At 43.5% G+C, this 25,811-nt stretch overlaps 1 protein-coding gene across 3 annotated transcripts in view; it reads right to left on the bottom strand.

The window, feature by feature from the left end:
- znf423 (zinc finger protein 423) overlaps positions 1–25,811 on the bottom strand; it is a 123,314-nt gene that overhangs the window by 9,927 nt on the left and 87,576 nt on the right. For all 3 annotated transcript variants that reach the window (XM_052061516.1, XM_052061517.1, XM_052061518.1), the window contains 2 exons: positions 3,616–3,747; positions 2,177–2,292 (listed from right to left, as the gene is read on the bottom strand). In XM_052061516.1, the coding sequence (XP_051917476.1) occupies positions 2,177–2,292; positions 3,616–3,747 (248 nt within the window). The remainder of the gene's footprint in view (positions 1–2,176; positions 2,293–3,615; positions 3,748–25,811) is intronic.

Raw genomic sequence — 25,811 nt, forward strand, 5'->3', positions numbered from 1 at the left:
TGTCCAGCCCACTTAGAGAGCCCTCCTGTGGGACGATGGAACGGGTGGCACAGCAGACTGAGGCTGCAGGTTATCTCACACACACACACACACACACACACACACACACACACACACACACACACACACACACACACACACACACACACACACACACACACAAGGAATGGACACTAAACAGTTAATAGGTGGATCAAGCCTTAAGTGCAGCTGCCAAAGGGGGAGAAATACAGCGAGTTGACTGCCCCTCTTAAAAAAAATTAAATAAATAAAGAATGAACCTTTCATGATCTCACACAACCTTTTAAATGAGGCACAGCGCATAGGATAGGCCATTCAGAGAGCATTATAAAATTTTAGTTGATAGGGTCGAGTTGATTGTTGATTAATTTTTCGTTTCGACACTGGCATGGAAACGTGCAGTTCTGGACATTCTCCAATGCAATTCAAAATAATATTTGAAAAATAGCAATGAATTATGATCTGTTACCTTAAATTCACTAAGCGAAAGGCCAAGCAACACATCATTTGATGATGATGGAAAAAAAAGTTGCAATATTTCACAAATGTACAAACAATAAACCATTTTATTTTTTGTATTCATTGAGTCCTATATTATTAATTAGTGATAATAAGATTGTAAGATAAATAAATGCACCGTAAGTCTAACATTTGTATCTCCTAATGCATTTTAAAATTATTACATTATTATTATTTACAATAACTCTAATGACTGATTACTCACTGGAATTGCTGAAAAAAAAACTCTTTCAGGGACAGCGGTTAGCTTATCATGTTATCAGGTTACAGGGTGCATGAAAGGGTTAAATTCGAGAGTTCAGCCCATTGAGATCATTTGAAGGCTCTTCGATCAACACAAAGTAAGATTTTCATAGGTGAGGAGTCACCCGAGACTGTGCATGAGTAAGAGGAATGACTGTGACTTGTGTCTGTGTGGGCATTAACCGACAGGGTCCAACAGTTATCCTGCTGTTAAATTGACTGGCCGGCCATATGCCCACCACCTTTGGTCTTACATCATGGCCGCTGTGCGTGTGCCTTTTGGCTTCAAAGAAATCCTCAACAGTAGCCGGCTTTCCATGGAGCCATGTATTTATGATTAGAATGCATCCGAATGACCAAACGGAACGAAAATGCTCCATATAAACACCTCAGTTGGAATACAAAGGTCAAATCCGAATGGAAATTCATTTGGATTCAGAGGGGCGGTCTATTCCTCTTCCCAATTCAAATGAGCATCATGTAAACAGTTCAATTAGAATAGCCAAACTGCCTCCGTTCTGCACATACTATGTCTTGATGTAAATTTGTACTGATGTCGTCAGATACGCGCATTGAAATGAGAGCATCACAAGTGACCAGAAATCTTCATTCGGAATGATTTCGATCGGATTGACCCCCCCCAAAAAAGTCTCAGTGTAAATTGTGAGCTTTGCATTTTTTAGATAATGGATCAGACATCCAGTCTGATCTTCAGCAGGGGCTTTTAAGCAGCACAGTCAATATTAGGTTATGAAAAGTGCAGAATGCGAGATGCTAATTATTTGTTTAAAGCAAAGGTTCAAGATTAAATTGCAAGCAGATGTTTATTATTCATTGAGTATGCACTAAAATGACGCCTATGGTTCTGTCACCGATTACATCAAAAATATCTGCAGTGGGAGCTTTAAATTGTGTTTTGTTGATCCTGCATTAATTATTAAAACTATCATCGTTGTGCTGGCAAAAAAAAAAAAGCTCAGCGTTATCATGGTGTGCAAATAAAACTGGCATAAATTTTGTATTAAAATCATGTGTAGAGTTTGTTGTGCTTTTCGCATCGTATAAGGTGAAGAAGGTCACACACATCTTCCACTTTTGGCACTTTTGGCATGTTGAAATGCAAGATCAGCGATTCAGTTCGGAACTGACGAAGCCACAGCTGGCCGATGATCCACACTTGGATGACTGATCCCATCTACTATTTGAACATGCACGCGCACGCACACACACACACACACACACACACACACAGAGGAATGCCATCATGGCCCGCCCACCCCCAAAAAAAGCCGATTACTCAGACATGAGATGAGGTATTCATTGCTTCTGTCCTGATTCAGACCTGATGGACTGACAACCGACCCAACTAAAGTATGCGATGCAGGCAACCTACCTGCAGTTCGGTCTGAAAGAAGAACTTCTGGGGACACTGCGAACAGTCGTATATCTTGTCCTCTTGACCGTGGACTGCAAAGATGTGCTGTTGCAGCTTGTTGGCCTGTACAAACACTGCAGGAGAAAGGACACGGAGTAAACATATCACTGACAAAACAAATAAATAAATACAATTAAGGAAGTAGGGGGGGGGGGGACAAGACATGATGTGAAATGTTTGAACCATTGAGGAGTAACGGCGGAAGCATCAAAATATCTGGAAAACGTTTTCGACTTGGCTTCACCGCGGCATAAATTCTGCATTGGGTGAGCTCAGGTCGAATGAAACCATTCGAGACAATAAGAGGTGAGACGATAAATAGTGACGTAGCTGCAAAAATAATCACAGGTTTAAAGGAAACGGAAGAGGAGGAAGCACGGGAAATAAGCTGAGAAGAACAAGAAGATCTATCCTCAGTAGGCCTTGTGATATTTATCAATAAATTATCTCTCCCTTTTAAACTTCTGCGCCAGTGTTGTTAAATAGAGTTTTTTTTTTCTTATCATCGTTCTTTCTTTTGCTCCTCTTTTGTTTCGGTAAACTTCTGGTTTTCACTGAGTGGGTTATGCGTTGAATTATTAAGACTCCCCCCCCATTGGAGTGGTGGCCATTTTACTAATTCATAGGGCCACCAAGGAATACAGTTAAAGTTTAAAGCATTGCTGTGCACCTGGGGAATGAGCACACAACACAAGACTCAACTCAACAACTCGGGAAGGCCGAGAGAGAGATGAAGTGACATGGAGAGCGCAAGTGCATGTACGGGGAGGGACGAGGAAGACGCAGAGAGAGAGTCAGAACGAGGGAGGGTCAAAAGCAAAGGTAGATTTGGCAGAAAAGAGAGTCACTGCTGCAAAGAATTAGCTCCGCCTCCCGAGTCCCCCCCCCCCCCCCCCCCCAAATATCATAGTACTGTAGCATCTCCGCAGTGGCGGTGGGTGAATTTGTGTTTGATTTCTATTAGTTCCAACCGTCCGTGATGCGCCGAGTGCAACGGAGGGACCGCGAGGGCGCTTAAGACCGTCACTTGCGCAGACAGTTGACAAGTGCGGGACAAAAAAGGGTTTAAAATCTCCCAGTTTTTGCATTTATTAATTTCATTCACTCACTGATGAAAATATTTAGCGTAAATGATAAATGAATTAAAATGGACTATTTTACATATGTTAACTCCACCCCCCCTGTAACAATCCACTTTTCCATCTATCCGTTTTAAAAATGCCTTGGCCCTTGAGCACAATTATTTGGGGGATGATGCAAACAAACTACAAGAACCAATGACGCAAACATGCCTTCTTGGTGGCTACTGGGCTGAGAGGCTAATCAAGCACTCATAGCCTCCAAAGTTCCCTGCAGACTGTCCTTGAAGGTGAACGCGCGCTGTTTTTCCCTCTCACCTGTGAAGCAGACGGGACACTTGAAGGTACCTCCCATGCCTTCAAAACTGTGTTCTATCAGGTGGCAGAGCAGCTTGGCAGGTGAATCAAACATCTGGTTACACAGCTTGCACTCGTGATTGATGCCCTCCTCTGCAAATAGGACACGGACACGTGTGCACGTTAAGGCTGGCTCGAGCAAAAATAAATAAACAAACAAACAAAAAAACGGGAACATATTCAACACTTAATAATCCAGCATTCACCACCGATGTTTGTTGCAGATAGAGAAGGCAAACCAACACGACGAGGTAACGTCACAAGTATCGAAAGCAGGATCCAAACAACTAAACCCGGGTGGGTTACAAGTTGAGCACGATTGACCAGAGCACTCATTGCGATGTTTGTTCCATGGCTGTCACCGCGCTAATTAGTGAGTGGTTGCTTTTAAAGAACATTAAACTCCTTGCTGGAGGTCACGTATAAAACAAATCATCTCCTTTGATAAAAGCCTGACCGGCACAGATGCATTTTTGCCCATCGGGGGCATTTGTTTTTGTGATACATCAGTCATGTCCATTCTCTTCTCATCTCTGCCACATGTTCTGCTTTTATTTTTCATCCCCTCTCGTACATTTAACACCCAACGGCCCCAGTGGTACGTGTGCCCCAACTGGTAATTGCCTGTCCTCCCCACCGGAGCTGTGAGTGATCTACCTCCATGCTGGAGCCACCCTTCCTTCTCTCGGTCCTCGTTATCCTCCCACCCCCCTGTCCAATGCATCCCCCCACTTAGCTCGTGGCTCACTCCATTTATCCTCATCTCAGTCCCTCCGTCGCTGATTAATTTGGATGGCCCAAAGCCCATTTACTTGTACCATTAAAAAGTTGGACCTAACGTCCGTAATTTAATGATATAATGGTATGACATTCAAGTTTTTATTTGAAGTTTTATTGGCGCACAGCTGTATAATTTGGTGCGTCACGGTTTTTCATCACGTACTGTACCATCGGCACAACTCACAATTGCACTGCATGCCTTCGTATAAATGTATTTAAAAAAACAAAAAAACCTGAGCCAGGCTGCTCTTTCATAAAAGGCCATGCGTCCATCTGCTGCCTGCATCTGCACTTTTTTTTTTGTTTCCTGCTAGAAAAATTCTGCTTGGCACACCATAGAAAAAGTTAATGGCTTGTGTCTCAGACTCGCTGTCCCTTCATGATGGCTATCTCGCAGCACCCCCTAAGTGATAAGTAAAAAAGGATTTAAAATGAAATCAAGAGCAAAGATGGAACACGACAACGCGACCATGCACATTATTACACCTTTCCATCAATATATGCAAAATAATGCGCATATCTCTACTTATAAAGTATTAATACCTCAACCGTGTCCTGTGATAAGCGACACAAATAAAAGACGCCGTGGTTTTTTTTTGTACGCACGCGTTCGACAGTCAGCAACAACAAGCTGGAGGCGATTGTGAAGTTAATAACATCTTCGGTCATGTACCCATGACACCCATACTGACAAGAACACGCACATACACACGCACAGACAAAGATTCCCATCTTTCCTTGCCTCAAAGGCCGACATGGGTGCCCTAATCCTGCTTCAATAGCTGTGTGTGTGTGTGTGTGTGTGTGTGTGTGTGTGTGTGTGTGTGTGTGTGTGTGTGTGTGTGTGTGTGTGTGTGTGTGAAGTGCCACACAGGCTTATGAGGATGGTATGCTCTACCACTGGCATCCCCGTAAACATCACCTCATTCGGGCTCACACACACACGCACGCACAGACAAACCTCAAAAGGCTGCTGGGCTGTGTGGGGCGCCAGAGAGCCTGAGACCCAGCGAGCCTGATAGAGAAGTTCATTAGCATTGACTCGGAGATTGAAGCGGCGGGAGTTTGTCACATGGTGATCGGCGCACATAGAGTGGATGTGAGCGGGAGACGTTTATAGCGATGCACTTAAATCAGTTGTCATATTTCACACTACAAGTCTCATCTTGCTTTGTTATATACAGAGATCAGAATGAATGCAGTCAGGGATTTTTACAGAGTGAGGGAATTAAGTGGTTATACTTTAATCAAGTGCAGTAAGTAGAAACAAAAAGAGCGAGAGACAGTTTTGAAGGGAAAATATTTGGATTTTTCAGACATATAATTGGGCTGTCCAGAACAAAGGCAGAGGCACAAGCCTCCAGCCACTGCGCAAACGTGTTTGTGTGTGTGTATGTGTGTGTCATGAAGGAGTTCTCTTTTGTGACAAATACATTGTTTTGATCAGTATGTGTGAGGACGGCACGCTCTGGATGCCGTCTCCCTCTGAGACCAGGTCCATGTGCGAGGGTTTGTGTATGCGACCCATAGTGAGATGACAAAGTCGCAGAGCATCCTGCCGTTACATTTGGTCTCCCAGCGTGCATTTGACACACACACATTCGCACACTTGTTTGCACACGAGCACAAGCATGGGAGGCCCATGCTGGGACGGGGAACATAAGGGGGAGTGTGTGGGGGGGGGGTGGCGGGGGGATTGAAAGAGAGACCAGAAAAAGAGACAGCCAGGGTGAAGTTTAATACTTGGACTTTGTAACGGAACAATGAATGTTAGAGAGATTTTTTGGGGGGAGCGTTTTGTCTTTTTCCACACATTTAATGAAAACTTTCACTGAGAGAGAACTAAAAGTGTGCAGTACCTGGAGCAGACCCATGGCTCTGCGGGCTGCTCTATCAGCTACTAACAATTCTCATAATAGTAAAGACCTTGATTAATTGGTTGCTATGACTAATTTCATGAGAAGCAGGGAACTAGGAAGACATTTTTGCTTCATTTACTATTTTAGTTTATTTTTTTACATTTTCCGGGACAGAATGTTAATGGCGCTCGTTGTTACCCAGAGAGAACATAGGGTCACTTTTGATGTTAAATTATTGAACGTTGAAATGTTTTAATAAAACGTATTAAGGACTGTGCTTAAAGGGACATTTCCTTCAAGAGGAAGCATTTTTATTTTTACGTGATCTGGAAAGAAAATATCAAAACCAGATTATGTCCGGAGTCCCAAGACTGACCTGTAAGAGGCAGCGTGGTGCCACAGGGCATCCAAACTGCCGGAAAATACAAAGAGGAAAAGGTAGTTGTAGAAACAGAAGAAACAGAGGAAGCTAGGACAACGGTTTTCTGCTGTGGCTTATTTGGTGAGTCAATTCCAGTTGAAAACAGGGGTGAATAACTTGTCTAACCCAGTAAATATTTGACAGGATTTTTATTGACAATTGTCAAAACCATTTTCTGAGCATAAGGGAGGAGGGGAAAAAATGACTATTCACAAATGTCACAAAAGAGCATAACGGCTAAGGATAACCTTTGAAATAATATCACCTTTGCTAATTTTGAGTGGAAGGGAGAATGCTAATACTTGGCCTGGCTGTTGATATCTGTGTACCCCTGCTTTAGCTTGAGTATCTTTTCTTACCCTCCACTTTCTCAGCTAATTGACCAAAGGAGGGGGACCAGGTGGCATCACTGTACACACACACACACACACACACACACACACACACACACACACACACACACACACAGCACACACACACACTGAGTGAAATATGCAGCAGAGAATAAATGAGCTCCCAGGTCCCTAAGGTGGCTGCCTACCCCTTTTACATACCACACACACAGACAGACAGACACACACACACACACACACCAACTGTCTTACCATAGACTATAGCTCTCTGGGGTATCCAAGCACCCACTAACCCTAAAATCCCACGCCCCTTTTTCCTCTATTGCTATCCCGGCACTGGCTGCAGGGGGTCCCTGGGGTACCAACCCTCCATTACTGCCCCTCCTCGCACTTGTCAAGCCCCTCCTTCCCAAAAGTATGTGAAGCTGTGTCTATATATGTGTGTGTGTGGGGGGGGGGGGGGTGTAGGCGCATGTGAGTGTGTGTTTGGTCTCTTGCGGCGCAGAGGCCGTCAAGGATGCCAGGCGCTAGATGGCCAGGACAGCAAGGGGGACGGCAGCCAAAACCGAGGTACGGAGGGAAAAAAGACGGTTGCAGTTGGGATGGAGGGAGGGAGGGAGACGGTGGGATGAAAAGCAAGATGGGCAGAGGGGGGTGGTGGCAACCGAGATGGCGGGAGATAAAGTGCAGCCAGGAGGAGAGCAGTGGATGGAAGGTGAAGGAATACGGAGCTCTCTAGGGGGTTCACTCAAGGTGTGTTTCCATAGCAACCAAGTGGTGGGGGTTCAGGGGTTCAGGGGGTGAGATTGACCCATTGGTAGTGTGGGGGCTGGACAATACACACACACACACAAACCTGCTGCAGTGCTGGAGGGGTCCCAAGTGTACCCCCACCTTACTCACCCTCTCTGTCTCGCTTGCTCTCACACACACACACACGCACGCACACACACACACACACACGCACACACACACACACACACACACACGCACACACACACACACACACACACACACGCACAAAGAATGCTGCAGTGTGGAGGTCCCTCAGGTATCCTCCACCCACACACACACACTTTCTCCCTTTCTCATTTTCTCTCTCTCCTCTAATTCTATCACTCGCTCTGTGAGGTAAATGTCAATATTTTCATCATCTGAATACTCCGTATTGCTCTGTGTGTTTTTTTTTTTCTTACTTTAAACTGAATGGCAATGAGAGAGTGTCCAACACTTGCAAGCAGGGTTTGAGATTGCTTTAGATTAATTTCTAGCCATCGCCCATTAAGACCGCTTTGCCCCCCGCCCCTCCAGAAAAATGCAGTCATGATAGTACATTAAAGGCAAGCATTATTATTCTGTGTTCTGCTAACTTCATGGTGTGTTTGTTTGGGAATCTCACTGGGGCTGCAGGCCCACGATGCAGCCATACAAAGACAACACAGAAACCAAAATGGCATACAACTCAAAACAATGCATTTAATATGCTGTTGCCGTATATGACAAATGAAGCTGGTCTTTGTAAATTAAGATGCTTTCCAGTTGAAATGATCCTAAAAATGGCCATTTGGTGCAGCGGTGAGCAGTGGGGACTTGTGTTCTGAATGCAAATAGGTCTTCCGGAGCCGGAACCTATCAAGCTACAGTATTTGTTAAACTGTCATAGATTTACAAATGTAGCCTACACAAGACAAGAGTATTGAAATGTATCTGTGCATATCAATAAATTGCTGCCTAATGATCCAAGTGACAAGACTTTTTGGAGATACAAGCTGGCAATTGGGCGATTTTATTTCTTATTGTATTTGATGGAGAAAAATCAACTGAAAATCAAAAAGAGTCACAACCAAACCGTCAAACATACACACACTATTGGCAAGCAAGAGTGGCATATGGCGATAACCAGTGAGTGTTTGTGTAGAATGAAAGCAAGCACAAATTGAGCAGGGCCATGTGGCACACAAGTGCATGCATGTCTTGGAAGGAGAGTCTGTGTGTGTGTGGGAGGGGGGGGGGGGGGATGGGAGTCTGTGAGTGTGTGTCAAGGATGGGTTTTCCCTCTCAGATTACATAACAGTAGAAATGTTCTGTGAAATCCAGCAGCTCCTGTTACAAAAATAAAAATAAAAAATACACACACACGCACGCACGCACGCACACACGCACACACACACACACACACGCACACACGCACACACACACACGCGCACACACACACACGCGCACACACACAGGTCAATCCTACGACTCACATTAATACAGAGGTTTGAATAGGTTTTTCACGCTGCTGTTCAGACAGTTGTTCACTTTGAAGTAAAACTTTTTTTCTTTTTCTTTTTTTTTTTTTTTTTAGATACGAGCACTGTATGATGACACTGAACTTAACTGAGTTCACTTCACAACCAGCAGGAGTTTGGCAGATAGTAAACGACTGATCAAAAAAAAAAAAAAAACAAAGAAAAAAAAGAGGCTTCAAGCTGTTTATGGCCATTGCCAGTTGATGTTTACTGTCAAACTCAACAAAACAAAGAGAATTCCACGTTTGGACATTTGAACACATGTAAACAGATAATATAACACTCCAGGCGTATGTTATGTAGTCTTTCCAAAAAACAACTAATATAGGAGCTCACTGAGGACAAAGAATCCCTGTCTCTGCAGTATGTACACTCCCTCCATATGGCTATGGTGCCCAGAACACAAGGAGCAGCACCATTTCCATTAAAGTGAAGCAAATAATGTGGCACAGTTGTTTAATTCAACACTTTGTAAGTAAATCAAGTGGAACCTCATATTTTTATGAAGTATTGAGTGCTATATTTCTTGTTAAAAACATTTTCTGAAATGTTTTTTTGGAAGGGGCGGGGGAGGAGGGACAGGATCGGATTAATGGCATTTCAATTTAATTTAAAGTCGTAGGATAATTCAATCTGTATTTTAGGTCACCACTGTATTTAGTAACAAATTCAAATGATAATGTCAGTCTACGTAGGCGAAAACGACGAAAAAAAAGTTAGCTTGTGTAAAAGCTGATTCATTCTCACTCGCTGAACTTGCGTAGAAGTTAATAGCAGAAAAAAAAATTGGGATGGCAACACTATGCCAGGATATCTTCCCTTCACAATGTGGGAAGCACTTGACCGCAACAACAAGCAGCTGATATGAATGTCTTGTATCATCCTATCATAATGAGACTTTAATTAACATTCAACAAGGAGAGCGGCACACATCATTGCTCCAGCCGTGGAATCATCGCTCAGGATTTTCACGGGAAAAGAGGGAATTACTGCTTCCTCCAATAAACACACGGAAAGCCTAACACACAGGCGCACGCACGCACACACACACACACACACACACACACACACACACACACACACACACACACAGGCACGCGCACTCGTGCGCGCTTTTTAGCTTGTTAGGAGGGATGAGGGTAATGAATGCAGAGTATATTTCTGTTTAGAATCTTAATTGAAAGCTTGAAAGTAGCCTGCAGGGAATACGCTTAATCAGTGCGAATAAACCATAAACACACATCCGTGCACATGTAAAGAAGACAGAAACCTGGCACCTATGATAACATTTACAACATAATGACCAGTCTTTCTTCTAATAGATTTGAACACCAACTCTTTTGTACAAACACTTGATCCTCCCATCACGCAGGTCCTGTTTGTTCATTTGTCTGTCAAAGCTAAGGAGGAAACAGGAAACGTCCATATCATACATTCATTTTCAATCCTGCTTACCCTTCGCTGGGGTCGTGCACTGTTTGCCAGCCGACGTCTCACACTTTCAACCCCAGCTAGGAACAATTTAGTTTGGAATGAACCCAAGAAGCATGTTTTTGGATTGTGGAAGGAAGCCAGATTGCCCAGAAAAAAAAACACACGTCATAACAAGAGCATTTTAAAAGTCTGATTTTGACCCCCCCGCCCAAAAAAAAAAAACATGTCCGCATCCAGGGCTAATCACGATGGCAACAATAATCAAGGCTCTTATCAATGTATTTGTCTAGGCGATCGAGAAAAGGGTCATCTTTTGACTGTCCATCAATGAATATGTTTTGAGAAAATGTGCAATCGCAAGGTCACACCAAATGGATGCAAAGTGTGTAATAGGATGAGAGTGATTGACAGAAGGGTAACCGGGGAGATGCAATGGAGCCATTTGTGATTCATTTCTCATTCCTCTGGATGTATATGAGGGACACAAGCGATGGTGTTTACCCACATTTAAATAATCCTATCCTGCAGCGAGTCTGTGCGTGTGTGTGTGTGTGTGATATCTATTTATTTTTTGCCTGTGTGTGTTTGTGTGCTTCTTTAATCTGCATTCTCAGGGGGAGATGAAGGGAGCTAGCTGTCTTATCCTTGCCACATTTTTTTAAAGACCACAAAAACACCTATCAAGATAGATAACACCTATGATGTGCGCACACACTTTTGCATGACGCACTTGTCTTGTTTGTTAAGTAGCACGTGTTTTGTTTTGTTTTGTTTTGTTTTTTTGTCAATGGCTCTTTATTCCATTTGTACATTCCACATACACGATTGGTGACCCCATATGCTTGCGTGATGAAAAAGTCCTAAAAGAAGACGAAGCAAGAGAGGAGCCGAGCCAATAAGAGCGCACAGCAGGTTGCTAATAATGTCGCTCCAGCTGTTGCAGTTAACCTGCAAGCTGCCCATCTGGACCCAGAGAGACCGAGAAAGGGGGAGCATGTGAGATCGACAGCAGATAACAGATAGGCTGCAAGTGCTCTGCTCCAATTGGACTGTTGATTTCATCTCAATTAAAACGATACCAATGAGACGAATAGTGCATCCAACTTCTGCAGATGAGACTTTGGACTGCAAAAAAAGCTAAATTATTGTTTTAAATAGGTCTGGGAGTGAAGGAGGGAGGGTTAATGGTCTAATCCATAAAAATTGACAACAAAACGAATTATTCATTAAGTGCAATCACAAGAGAAAGATGGAGAGGAAAGAGAGCATATCCTGTACCATCAGCGTCACATGGACATGCATGTTGACTCAGAAAACACAGACACACTAGGAGTGACCTTGCTTCCTGTCCGCCATGTCCTCGGCCTACACATCCCCCACCAAGCCCTACTGCCTGTGTCCATGAACCCCTCGTTTGCGATGCCAGGCCGGGGCATGCCAAGATGCACCTCGCTGTGGCCTTACAAACAAAACAAGTAGGCGGGGTTTGACAACAAGCTTTTCCCAACGCTTTTATTTGCCACAAGTAGACGAGGAAAGAAATTGTGAGGGAGGTTGACGTCAGAATCATTTGATTCATATTGATTCAAAACTTTGGGAAAACACAGACACAAAAGACACAGAGCATGCCCACTTTGCCCCACCCCCCCTAGAGCACAAATGCATCGCCCACACATACACACCCACACATAGAGTGATGGCATGCTAATGAAGACAGTAGATCATGACTCGGTCTCGTGTGGAAAAAAGCTTCGCAGATACGTGCCACGCGGTTGGAGACCTCCCGCAGCACAACACACGTATGTGGACTGCATTGTCTGTGATGCCTGCTGGCTGCAAACATGACTCCTGCATGTGTTTCGAAGAGGCGCACAATAAACTATTCATTAACGATGAGACTTTCGCCACTGAAGATTGATCTGAGCAGTGGATTTCTTTTCTGTATCTCAATCACGTATTATTCTTCCACTTCCAATTCATCCATCCATTTTCCGATCTGCTTCATCCCCACAAGTATCGCGGGGGGTGCTGGAGCCTATCCCAGCTGTTTTCGGGTAGCAGGCGGAGTACACCCTGAAGTGGTTGCCAGCCAATAACCGGGCACACAATGAAAAACAAACATTTACACTCACATTCACGCCGAGGGCCAAGTTTGAGTGTTCAATCAGCCTGTCGTGCATGTTTTTGGAATGTGGGAGGAAACTGGAGTACCCGGAGAAAACCCACGCAGGCCCGGGAAGAACATGCAAACTCCACACAGAGAGGCCGGAGCTGGTCTTGAACCCGGTATCTCTGCACTGTGAGGCTGCACTAACCACTGGGGTGCCCTCCACTTCCAATTCCATCACCCCAAACATTATTGTTGTTCCTTTGTTTGACTGTAGCTAGTTAAAGCAGCTCCATTAACCTTCTCCTTTATTAGTATGTCCCTGTCTCCACCCCCCACCCCGCCTCTCTATTTACTAATTTTATTGTGTCGTTCTATACTACGTCAACGTTTTATCCATGATGATGTTCAAACATGGAGCAGGCATCGATTTATTTATTTATTATGTACAGCACTTTGATTCCACAGTGGTTGTTTTTATATATATATATATATATATATATATATATATATATATATATATATATATATATATTTTAACATGCTCTTTAAATACAGTTATATTTAGTTAATTTTGCACTTATGGTGCTCTCCCAAATGTTGAAAGGTGAAAAGCATCAGTCCTGCACTGCGTTTGGCTGGAATTGGTGGATTGGTAAAGGCGGGGGCAGGAGGGGGATTTATTAACAGTTCTAACGATAGAAAATACAAATAGGAATGAAAATAATTGTCTCTCATCAGATTGGTTAATGTCCAAATATGCGTACACATTTGCACACCTGATCACACTCACGTTTATTTCCAAAACACAAAGGAATCATTTAGTTCCCATTTCCAAGAGTGGAAACCTGGCCAAACTATTTAAATTGCCAATGCGCTGCAGTTAAATAATAAACGACTTGCTTTTTCTTTTGCTCTCACCCACCAGCACACAAAACACACACTTTCCCTTTGTCTGCTTCAAATACAAACAAATAAATAAATCAACACACAGCTATTAATTATTCTGAGGCAGGAATCAAATATACATGTGTCTAGAGATTCCTGTGCGTGTGCGTGCGAGTGCAACTTGTAAAGAGAATCCCCAAAGATGGATGGAAAGGCGGAGCAACTGACGCACAAGAGCAGAGCAATGAAGAACAGTCAGGTAAACAGTGGCATTTGAGAACAGAAAATGCAGACATTTTGCTGCTTTTCGCACAATTAAAGCACTAAAGCCTGATTTGTTCATTAAAACAGCATAAGGTAAACCCATACAGTACTTTACATTAGGTGTATAAAGTTTGTCTCTATGATGATCACTACAAATGCGTGGTCATAGATGACAACTATCCCACCAGACATCTTCCTCATGCAGTCTGATGTGAAAGTGGATGAAAGCTGGTAAATTGCAATCAAACAAATGATCGAATATGGCTTTATTCACGCTAGAAAGATGTAATCCATCAGTTTTGTGTCAGAGGAAGAACTATACAATGTAACACGTCAACTCTTCTCTGAGCTCATCAGTACAGCACTACTGTCGTTCTCTGCAGAACCATCCATTGCTGAAAGGGTTGAAGCGACGCTACAAAGATGCTAACTAGCATTAACATTAAGGTGGAGGCTCTTTTTTCCGGGCAATTGAGAGGCTGTTTTAAATCCACAAAGTGCAATTCTGTTTTAGAAATTGAAGATTTTTGTAAAGTGTGTTACATTCACTGCCACGATAAAACGCTCCAGTCTGTGCTTGCAAGTCAAAGCGAAAATTCAATTGAAGGATGGCAAAAAGGCACCACTGTATTTACAAAGTCAACATTTTTCATGCAGCTTTTGTCAATAGATTGTGCATGTCTACCTAATGAAATGGCAAATTAGTGTGTTGTTATGCTACATTTCGTTTCTCCGAAGTATAGCATAGCTATAAGTGAAAACCTTTTCTCAATAGAGCAATACAAATAACAATGAGCAATAACATGGCATTCAATCAACCCATATTGTTGTTCTTTGCTCGATTCCCTTCGGGAGCTAACTAATAACATAAAAACATTTTTCACTCAAAAAACTGTCGAATAATGGAAAATTGTATTGTCATGAAGCCACCAATTTTCCACTACACGAGCCTCGTAATACCCAATGCAGTGGCACACACTTTTGCACATCAAACTGCAAAAAAATAGATATCCAATGTTAAAAAAGCATAAAGTATTTGATAGAGGATTAAACATTTAGCTTCTCACACACGCACACACACTCACACACACACACACACTCACACAGACGAGCGCGCAGTCAAACAGTTCTCCAGCCTACTTAAGAGAGTTCACACGTAGAGCAAAGCCACAACTGGGAATCACAGTTTAGCCCCTTTCTCTCTCATCGCTGCGATCTCTGTGACTCACAAACACCCAGTGATGCAAGAACACACAAATAGATTTATATTCGCAAAGTCTCACACATTTCCTACATGTCTCTTTGTCAAGGCTTCAGGTTTTATCATTAATTATATTTGACGCCTCTCAGCATGTGTGTGTGTGTGTGTGTGTGTGTGTGTGTGTCTACAACATGTCCCGAGGGGCTGAGTAGGGAAAGTGAGGTTCAAAGACCCCTGACAGAATGTTAAATCAATATTAATACATGCTCACACACGAGCGCGGTTAAGCATACACGCACCTCCAACAAAGAGACATCAGTGTGGTGGTTTGAGGGCATTGTTGCATTGTCTCGGCTGTCTTCCTCCGCAGCCACGCTTTGTCTTCCTACTACAAAAAGGTGTGTGTTACATAGATTACGTGTTCAACTATTAATGCGTGATCCCATGATGTCATGTATTCATACACATTCTGGACTAAAGGACTGGAGGGGATCCAGCCATAACGCCGAAAGAAACCAAGAACAAAATACTACAATACTATTCGTAGTTGTCATCAATGATGGTAGAAGGGTGGATTAAAATCTTACAAAAAAATAGTCATAAGTGTTTGACTCACATCTATACAAAAGATTATATGACGGCAGCCAAAGAGCGACATTAAGTCAGAAGTCGACAGTCGCTAGGCCAAATATGAATGCTAGCCGCTAGCACTGGCACACTGGCTAAAAGCCACTATTCGTTGTTCTCAAAGACCACAGTGGGTTCTCACCTGATGATGGTCTCAACATACAACATTTTGATGTTACGAGCAACACGCTGGGTAAGAGTATATCGTGGCTCAAAAAGGCGTTACTACAATTACTGCAGTACTTGTTGATTCATTTAAATTCATGGCCTTGGAGTGCTTTTCATACAAAAAATGGACTATAATTCTACGCCTAGCTCAAAATCTTTCTAAACTAGGTTCACTTATAGCTGACTAAAAATTACACCTTAATACTTTTATCAGTACCATCTTATTGTTTAAGGAACAAAAATATGTCACCAGAGTATGATTTGAGTTCACTGTCTCAGTATGAACAGAAATATTAACAGCAATAATAACATATTTTGACCTGTGAGGTAAAAGGTACTTTCATTCAGACATTTTGTTTTCACCTCATTTCTCTGACAGCATGTGAGGCATGCTGGCACAAACACCTGCGAACTGCCTAGTGTGTTGCAGTTTAAATCGCAAACACACTCTGGGAGCGACGAGCCGCATGGTGCAGTTATGCAAACAAGTCATGCTAACTAGCGGTTGGCCGTGGCGCGACCCTGCAGAGAGCGAGCGCCACTCTGCGACAATTTTCAAAAACACATTTACTGACTCAACTATCTTTCAGTCTGTGTTCAAAGTCGGGATTGTTGTCAGATTCTCCGCAAATATTGGTGCACGAGAGTTACAGAATGACAAATACGATCACCAGAGTGTACAATCAGGTCAAATATAACATCTGTGTGCCTTATGCAGACAATAAAATCGCATCAGTGTTGAGAGTAACAGCAAGCCGCACATCAACACTTGTTAGCATTAACTGGAGCGCATGCATTCAGGCGGGCGTATATGCGTGAAACTAATGGGCTCATTTGTAGGTACACAACAGCTGGAGTTGGAGAACCACCGTCGAGGCAGCCATACACATGAAGCTTTTACTCAACGCCACTCCAGCCAACCATGCCCGACCAAACATTGCCTCATGGCTCACTTGATAGCAGAGGCACTGCATAACGTGTGTGCGTATTATTAGTGCATTGTTCTAGTCCCTTTGTCCTTTATCACTCTCAACCTTCAATCCACATCAAAATAACATCTGTCAATGTCTGTCCAAACGCACCTGACAGACACAGCTGTTGTCTGGACACACTGAACACACGCGCACACACACGCGTACCTGTGGAAAACAAAAAACAAAACCAAAAAGCATGTTTTATTCTTTAGAGAGAGCGGGAGGGGGGGATTGGGTTGCATTTGATTCATATGGGAACTCATCTGGGTATAAGGTGCTCTGTGCGTTCCAGATGTGTGTTTTGAACCACAGCAGGCTACACCCCACCTGGACACCGCATCACTTCCCCCCCACACAAAAGACAAAAATCACAGAGAAGCATTCAAAACAGCCCAATGTATACAATACTTCTGTCTGCACTCTCTATGGGGTTCACACTTAGAAAGTAGAAGCATAAATGTCAGCTGTTATTTGCTCACAGTCGAGCATCGACGCAGTGAGGAGGAAATGACGTAGTAATTGTTTCCCGTCAGCTCTCGCTCCTCCTGCGGCCTCACAAAGAGCGCGCTACCTGCGAAGCCCCAGGAAATAAAGTCAGAGGACCCTCCTAATGACTTAATGGAGCTCATTAACTGCGATAAGACATCCAATCAGTATGCCGCCTTCCTGAAAGGCTCTTGTTAGGAGCTAATTAAAGAACCAATCACAGCAGGCAGGGAGGTGTCGCGAAATCAGTCCCTGCAAGCAAGATGAAACATTCTCAAGATATCTTCATAACGCTTTGAACAAAAATGCACTTTAAAAAGCACGCCTCATCCTGGAGTCATGGCACAATATAATGCTGTCAAATACAAGAACGTGTCAAATTCCATTCTACTTTTCCAAAAGCTGCAGGAAGTAAATATCTCATTTAGTTGGACACTGTCAGAGAATTATTACTTGACTACATCTTGGGCTGGTTGCCAGTCAATGAAAGGCACATACTGTATACAAAGAGACAGCCAGGCATCCTGTTTTCAGAATTATAGTTATATTTAACGATTGTTTGTCCTGCTGTAGAACAACGATCACACTGAGAGCTGTTTCATTTGTTTTCTTTTTGACTCATTATACACAGCGCTCATTATGGTGCGCAACAGTTCCGCACTATTGCAAGCCGCCGCCACATTTCGGAACATCGTTAACGCCTCTCCGACGGCGCTTTTACTACCTTTGTAAAAGCAGCTGATTTTCATAGTTAATACAGCTTTTGGACTGGACATCACGTTATACGGCTGGTAAAGGAATTTGGGGCTGGTCCGTGTGAATATAGTTTGTGGATATGAGTGACATTATGAAAGATTTGTACAACACCAGGTGGACTGTTAAAGGGGAAGTCAAGTAAAAAGAAAAAAATGTCTCGACAGTAATAAGTAAGGGCGGCCATTTTCTCACTTGCTGTCATTTGAGAATGAGATCTCAGTTGCTCAGGGCTCAGGTAACAACCAATCAAGGCTCACCTATTTTCCGAAGCAGAGCAAAAGGCAAAATGGCCGTCCCCGGGGCCAGACCAAACCTGGTGGATTTTTCTGCGTAATTCACACTCCACAAACACAATATTAATCATAATATGGCGTTTAAACTAATGTGCCGCATAGAACTTTTTATTGTTAAGACAATGTTGGACTTGGCTCCTACTTTAATGGCTCTGACAAGACATTGTACGCTGCAACTGCAACAACAACTGGTTGTCCGCTCCATCATTGCAGATCATCGCCGTTTGTAACTTTTTCTTTTTTCGATTACCGCCCCCTTCATTTCTCTCCGACGCCTTTGCTTCTCCTGTCTTTCAGGGGAAGCGTTCATGCAACGTGGATTTCTCTCTCCCTTCCCTCACGCCTCCCCACCCCACCCCCCTCAATCTGGGTGTCATGCTGAGCCGGTTTAATTGCAACAGCACCCTCGTGCGCCAGCCGGGCACTGAATGTGTATGTGTGTTTGATGAAGAGACAGACGGGGGGGAGATGTAAGGAGAGACCTCCTAAGAGTGTTCAAGGATAAGCAGCGGGATGCAGGCCACCTTCCTATCTCATCACCCACCTTGTTTCCCGTTTCCTCGATATCTCCTCCTTCCTTTTCAGCATTAGATTCCATGCCGTCATATTTGCAATTGCTCCCTTTGGCTATTTCCCCTCCCTTTCTTCCTCCGGTACACAATCGGGAGGACATGCTTCTTTTTCAATTAATATGCAGTATCTTCTCCCTTCTTCCCAATCTCTTCCCCACCAACAATTTGTCCTCCCCAGCCCCCCAACAAATGCTCAGCCCTCTCTCCTGGTCTCACCTCCCATGTTGGCCATTGAGACATCCTGTCAGAGTGCCCCGTCTCTCCTTAATCAGCTGTCAAATATCAAGCTCTCAGTGAGCTCCTCTTACCCTCTCTATTTCCCCACATGGGCCAACATTCTTCCGACACACGACGTCGTGAACGCAATGGAATAAAAACACACACTGCTGAGTGGATGTGTCTTCCTGATTATTACTGGTTATTAATAGTGGACATCTGTGTGTCCGTATCATACAGTGGGAACAGTGGAATACAATGAATGCTATTTCTCACAAATTCAGCTTTGGAGGTATCTAAAGGACGGACCGTTTTGCATTTTCTGTAACGTATTGTGTTTTATTTTGATGCCACCAGAGAAGAATGCCAGAGATGGCAAGCAGGATATGTGTGATGACAATCAGGGAACTTGAAATGGCAAAAAATGGGACTCGGGTCTCGGTCCTGGCTGAGTAGTACAACACGGCTAAAGCGGCAGTAAAGTTTACAAGAGAGATGGAATGTACACAAGAAAAAGTGTTGTGTTGAGTCGTAATGTTAAGAGACTCACCTTTCAGGCATTCACTTCATCAATTCAACACTTGTAGGATGTTTAAAATGTTAAAATGTTACTCAAAACATGAGTTGTGCTGTTAATAAAGGTTCTATATCCATCCATCCATCCAGCTATTTTCCGATCCACTTTATCTTCACCAGGGGCGCGGGCGTGCTGGAGCCTATCCCAGCCGTCTTCGGGCAGTAGGCGGGGGACACCCTGAACCGGTTGCCAACCAATCGCAGGGCACACAGAGACCAACAACCACGCACGCCGTCACTCACACCTAGGGACAATTTCGAGTGTTCAATCAGCCTGCCATGCATGTTTTTGGAATGTGAGAGGAAACCGGAGTACCCGGGGAAAACCCACACAGGGCCGGGGAGAACATGCAAACTCCACACAGGGAGGCCGGAGCTGGAATTGAACTTGGTACCTCTGCACTGTGAGCTCGACACACTAACCACTGCGCCCATAAAGGTTTTATAGCCGCACCAATTTGTCTCAGGAATTGTGTCATTCAATTTCCATTATTACAATGGGAAAAATTAGTCAAAATGTAAACAAATCGGAGAGACTTAAGCGGTTAATGAACAAACGAAACGAAAAACGAAAACGGCTCTGTGTTTTGTACAGTCGGACTGTATTCATGACCACAACTCAATACGCATAGGTGGCACCTACCTTCATATGAACACATAACCACGGGCTACTGAATGACAGGTCTCCATAACTTCCAGATTTAATGATGGAGAGCTGGCGATCCCCACTTAATGACGGCAAAGGACAAGGCCAATCTGTAAGCAATGCTGCGTGCTCACGTCAGAGTGCGCGTGGACTTTATGAATGCATTTGTCTCCTAATGTTATGCAGCGGTAAGCAATGGAATGATGATTAGTGATGGTACACGAGGAAGAAGAGGAAGAAGAGAAGAGCGAGTAGGAAAAAAACGGTGCAGATGCAGAATGAGAGACATAAGGGATGAACGGGTGGGCCAAAAGATGATAAAGGGTTGAGGGAACATTGTTTAATCACTCCAGGAAACATCAGCTTTTTCCAGACATGCAACAATCACACTGTCGAAATGATTAGTGGTTAGCCTGTGATCACTGGCAGACGGAGCTCACAGCCAAGCGACAGGCAATAATAAATCTGACGCCGCTATCATCATATATTGAAGGAAAGGAAATAGGAAAGGGCCAAATCCGGATGCGTTTCGGACTGCATCTCTAATAGAGTCTAAGAACAGACGACATCGGGACGATTATGTTCATCCTGCATTTTTTTTTGTTTTTACCATGTGCCTTGAGATTCCACAGCTCTGAGCTGTAGTGCCAACTCACACTATGTAGTATCTTTCCAAGTCACTGTAGTAGGCTCCTGGTTCGGATGTCCAATAGGGCCCCAAAGAGCTGACTCAATTTCCAGCAATTTGATCTGTCCACAGTTTTCAAAAACAAATGTTAAAAGCCCTCATGCAGGAATACAAAAAATTAGGTGTGGGTATAGTGACAAGAAGAATTCAAATAGCAACGATGAAATAACTGAGGAAGATGAAGAAGACAAGGAGCAACTGTTTAATACTTTACATTTTCCAGAATTATGATGCAATGTTTTTAGAAAGATATCAAAGATATCAAGATATCAAGTAACAAAAATAAACATGCTATTTTCTTCCCCATTCATTCGCATAAGCACAATGTTTTGCACCACTCATGAATGTCATTTAATCCTTCATTCCTGAACAAACACTGCAACTGTTCACATATTCGGTTTGCTGCACAAGCTAGACGCCGGAATCTACCTACTAACTGTGTGAGTACACAGTGTGCACCGCGCCTCCCTGAGAACTGCCGGTGCACACGTTCCGTCCTGATCTCGGCATCACCCGCGTCTCCTCTTTTCCTTTTTGAACAGCATTTCCCTCAAACGAGCCAGTCATCCGCAACCGGCAGCACCCCTTTCATAGAGGTCCGTAACAGTGCCACAGAGACACAGGACAGCAAAAAAAAAAAATATCGTATGTAGAGAAGATGCCAAAGAACAGAGACAATGGATCGTAATGACTGGATGAAATCCCTGCATGCTTCCTCAAAACTAAAAAGTACAGAGTTGCAATGATGCGGGATGAGCAGGTACAGCGCTGAGGCTGCGAAGGACGAACAAACCGTATAACTAAAACAGGCGAGGGGGTGGAGGTCGAGACAGGATGGGTGTGCTCATTTACACAATTGGAGAGACAAAGTACACCGAGATCAAGCGTGGACAAGACGCGCGGGGGCTTGGGGGTGGGAGAAAGAGAAACAAGGTCTAAAATGTGACACCGAGGTGTCGACTTCCATTAGAAGGAAAATGATCCTGTATTTGACATCCAGGGTAATTGCTATCAAACCGTCATCTACCAGAATTCACAATTCAACCTAATTGTTATGACAAGGTCACAGTAGGGGGTTTGTCAGGGTATGCAATGAAAAGCTTTGCCGCTGTCATGTTTAAATGGGGTGTCCAGCTTGATAGAAACACTTCATGTTGCCAGGTAGGTATTTACTGCCAGCGCTAAACAAAATAGACGCTTATTAACTTTGTAAATTTATGGATTGTTGATGTTCCAATTGGATCTCAATCCGCCGTACAAGTGTAGCGACTTGCTCGATGTGAGAATTCAAATGTAATGGTAATGGGGAAGCCGAGGGGGAGCAGTGTAAAAAGGAAGAGGGGAGGGAAAGAGAAAGGCATAAAAACACAATTTAACATGAGCATACATAGAAGGAGGATGGGGGGGGGGGGTGAGAGGAGGGGGGTCTGATGAAGGGATGAAGCAGGGGATGGGGGTCTGAGATCTAAGCCACGCCACTCCTCCCTGCACTCCTACCTAGGAAAAGAGGGATTTGCTCTCCCTGGGTGGGATGGAAAGATGGAGGGAGGAGAGACGAGCAGAACAGGACGACCGCTGAGACGGGGTGGGGGCAGCGGGGACGCGGAGGCGGCTGTGGTGCGCCGCGCGGGGTGGGAGACCGGGGATGAAGGCATAAAGATCAAGAGGGAAATGAAATAGGAAATTTTTTATCATAATCAATGTGAGTGCTTCAAAAAGTTGACAGCATTCTCACCCAGGTAGGGATTCAAAGACGGACTTCATGTGGCATCTGAGTGAAGTGTACATACGTCACATTAAAAAAAAAAAAAAATATATATATATATATATATATATATATATATATATATATATATATATATATATATATATATATATATATATATATATTATTTTTATTATATAATATATATAACATAATTTATATTATTATTAATATATATTTTACAGGGCTCATGTCAGTTCAAATTATTTCATAGAATATTACGGGCTTGATTTACTCTTCATAAGACCTCAAATAGTGGGAGCTAATTTGCTTGTTGAATCTAACAGCCTGTGTGCACTGTTGGCTGGTGTGTTGCACGTGACATACTGAGATTGCTATTTTTTAACCAGGACCCGAGACAGATGGTGCGTCTGAAGCAGATGTAAAGAGGTGGAAAAAGTGGTCGAGTGGACCCCCGCTACTCAATGATCAGTGAAAGTCCACGTATGAACTACGCCCATTATGAACGCAACATGGAAAAGGCCCTCGGACGTTAATTTCCATCTGAAACCCGTCAGCCAATCACAGAAGATGTCAAAGAGACTAAACGAAAGGGTCAAAGAGATGATGAGAAATAAAAAAAAGTTAAACTGCGAAACCCATCACATTGCATTGAATAATTCTTTTATGATAGTGACAGGTTGAGTCTGGAACAAATCACTTTTTTTTTCAACCCCTTCAGGGATATAGCGGTTACAACGGTGGACAGCTCACCATGTTATCAGGTTACATGAAAGGGTCAAATTCACGAATCTTAAATCAGCGGTTGATCCACAATGCAGTATAATAGATTGTGTCCAACCTTCGAGGTGGCACGCCTTGAGCACGAGTGGACTCAGCGACACAACTTTTCGCATGCCTCTCTCCTGGCCTGAAATATTTTGGGAAAACAAAATCGATTCAGTACAAACACAAAGTGCATCTCTGCCTTGTAATATTAAACGTAAACTTCTGAGACATTACTGGGTCAGTGCCCCTCGTGGATGCTGGGAAATATGAAAAGGGAAGCAGCTGGTACTGACAAGGCTCCCCCCTTACAACTCCAGCCAAGACTCTTCCCCCATCACCTCCCTCACCAGACTCGCCCATCGCTCGCCTCTTGTAGCTCACTCACAGAGTCTCCCCGTTGTCTTCCTTGCAGTCTCCACTTCATATTTATCTTCCTGCCTTAGTTTCATCACTACTACCAAATTGGATCGTCGAAAATGCCATGCAGTGGATGAGTTGGAATCTTACACCACAAAGTACGCATACATAGATTAAAATCTCACATTCTAGTGTATAATCCCAACACATACTCCGAATGTCAATCTTGTCAGGTCCTGCTGCTGGGATGAATTCGGCGATATGACAGCCTTCTTTATAATGTGGCAGTAGGCTTGACAAGTCCCTGTCAGCAACGCGGCAGATTTTTGCTCATACAGATTGATGGGATGCCAAGCAGTCCGATGCCACACTGCACGTGCAAATAGTCATTTGCCATCCTTTTTTTCTCCTTCTTTCGTTTTCCAGTGAATCAAGTTTGCGTTTACCCCCCCCCCCCCCCACCCCCCAAGTCTTTATATTCCAGCCCATTTTCCCTGTCTTTGCCTTCCATCACAAAACTCAATTAGTAAATTAGTTCCAGCTCGCTAAGCGATAAACAGCGGCCTGGGAGCACATAAACACACACGGCATACCCCATTAGGGCTTCACGAGCTCCATGCAACACAAAACCTTCGTTACACAGGTACACACTCATCCCAGAGTAATTAATTTAGTGACTCACCAAGGAGTTTAGGCTTAAACTATAAACGTCTGCATGCATACTGTACAGTATATGCAGGCTTGGCTCGACTGATGGGCCGACTATATTGCCAGTTTGCAGTGGGCTCCATCTTCAGATGCCACACTTTTCTTTCTCACACTTCCCATGCCAGAATTGGTGGAATTTGTTTGGCATTTTAATAGATTTTTTAAATATGTCTTTAACCCTGCAAAGGGACTATTTGATTTCAAAATGTTATTTCGGGGGCGCCTTGTTTCGTATTATTTGCTGTGAATGTGAATTACGATATGATTTCAAATGAAACTTTTTGATTTAATAGAAGTGATATCTTGACTGTCTTTAACCATGCGCTGGGACTATTTTTTTTTAAATTGCCGGATACAAGTAAAATCCTCTGATTGGCGAAGGACCAGCTAACATTCTGTTGCGAAAATAATGTTTGAACAACAAATGCATGAGGGGAAACATGTAAATTAGAAATAAGCAAAGCAATGGTAATAAAGCAAAGAAGTTACCATAAGCATATTCAATAAATAAACCGTGGGGTGATATCCACCCAAATCATGGAAGAAGATCAACAGTTGGGAATGGACCCAAGCTTACTAGTTAATTGAAATTAAGAGCAGATTTAAAAAAAAACGCACACACATCGCTTTCTAATGCCAATTTCCGCAATACATTTGGAGGTACAGTATATCAAATCTATTTGAATCTAATGATTCACATCTGTGCATGTGGATCACATTGAAGCAGCACCAGGCTGAACAGCCAGCTTTCACGGTCTTTAAAAATGAACACACAGCAGCTCAAGAGCTCAGTGGAGTATTGTGACAGTCTGCGATAACCATGGGCGAAGCACTTAAGCTGCTGTAATTAGCCTGATCACTTTGGCGACCAAAGATCCTTCCTTTCATCACTTTCCTTCACAAACCGGCATGGCAGGCGAAGAGGCAACGACACGGCGCAAGTAAATACATGTGCTTCAAAGGGAGTGTGTGCCGAACCAAGGATTGGATCTGAG

This window comes from Hippocampus zosterae, chromosome 3, assembly GCF_025434085.1.
Source record: "Hippocampus zosterae strain Florida chromosome 3, ASM2543408v3, whole genome shotgun sequence".
Lineage (NCBI taxonomy): Eukaryota > Metazoa > Chordata > Actinopteri > Syngnathiformes > Syngnathidae > Hippocampus > Hippocampus zosterae.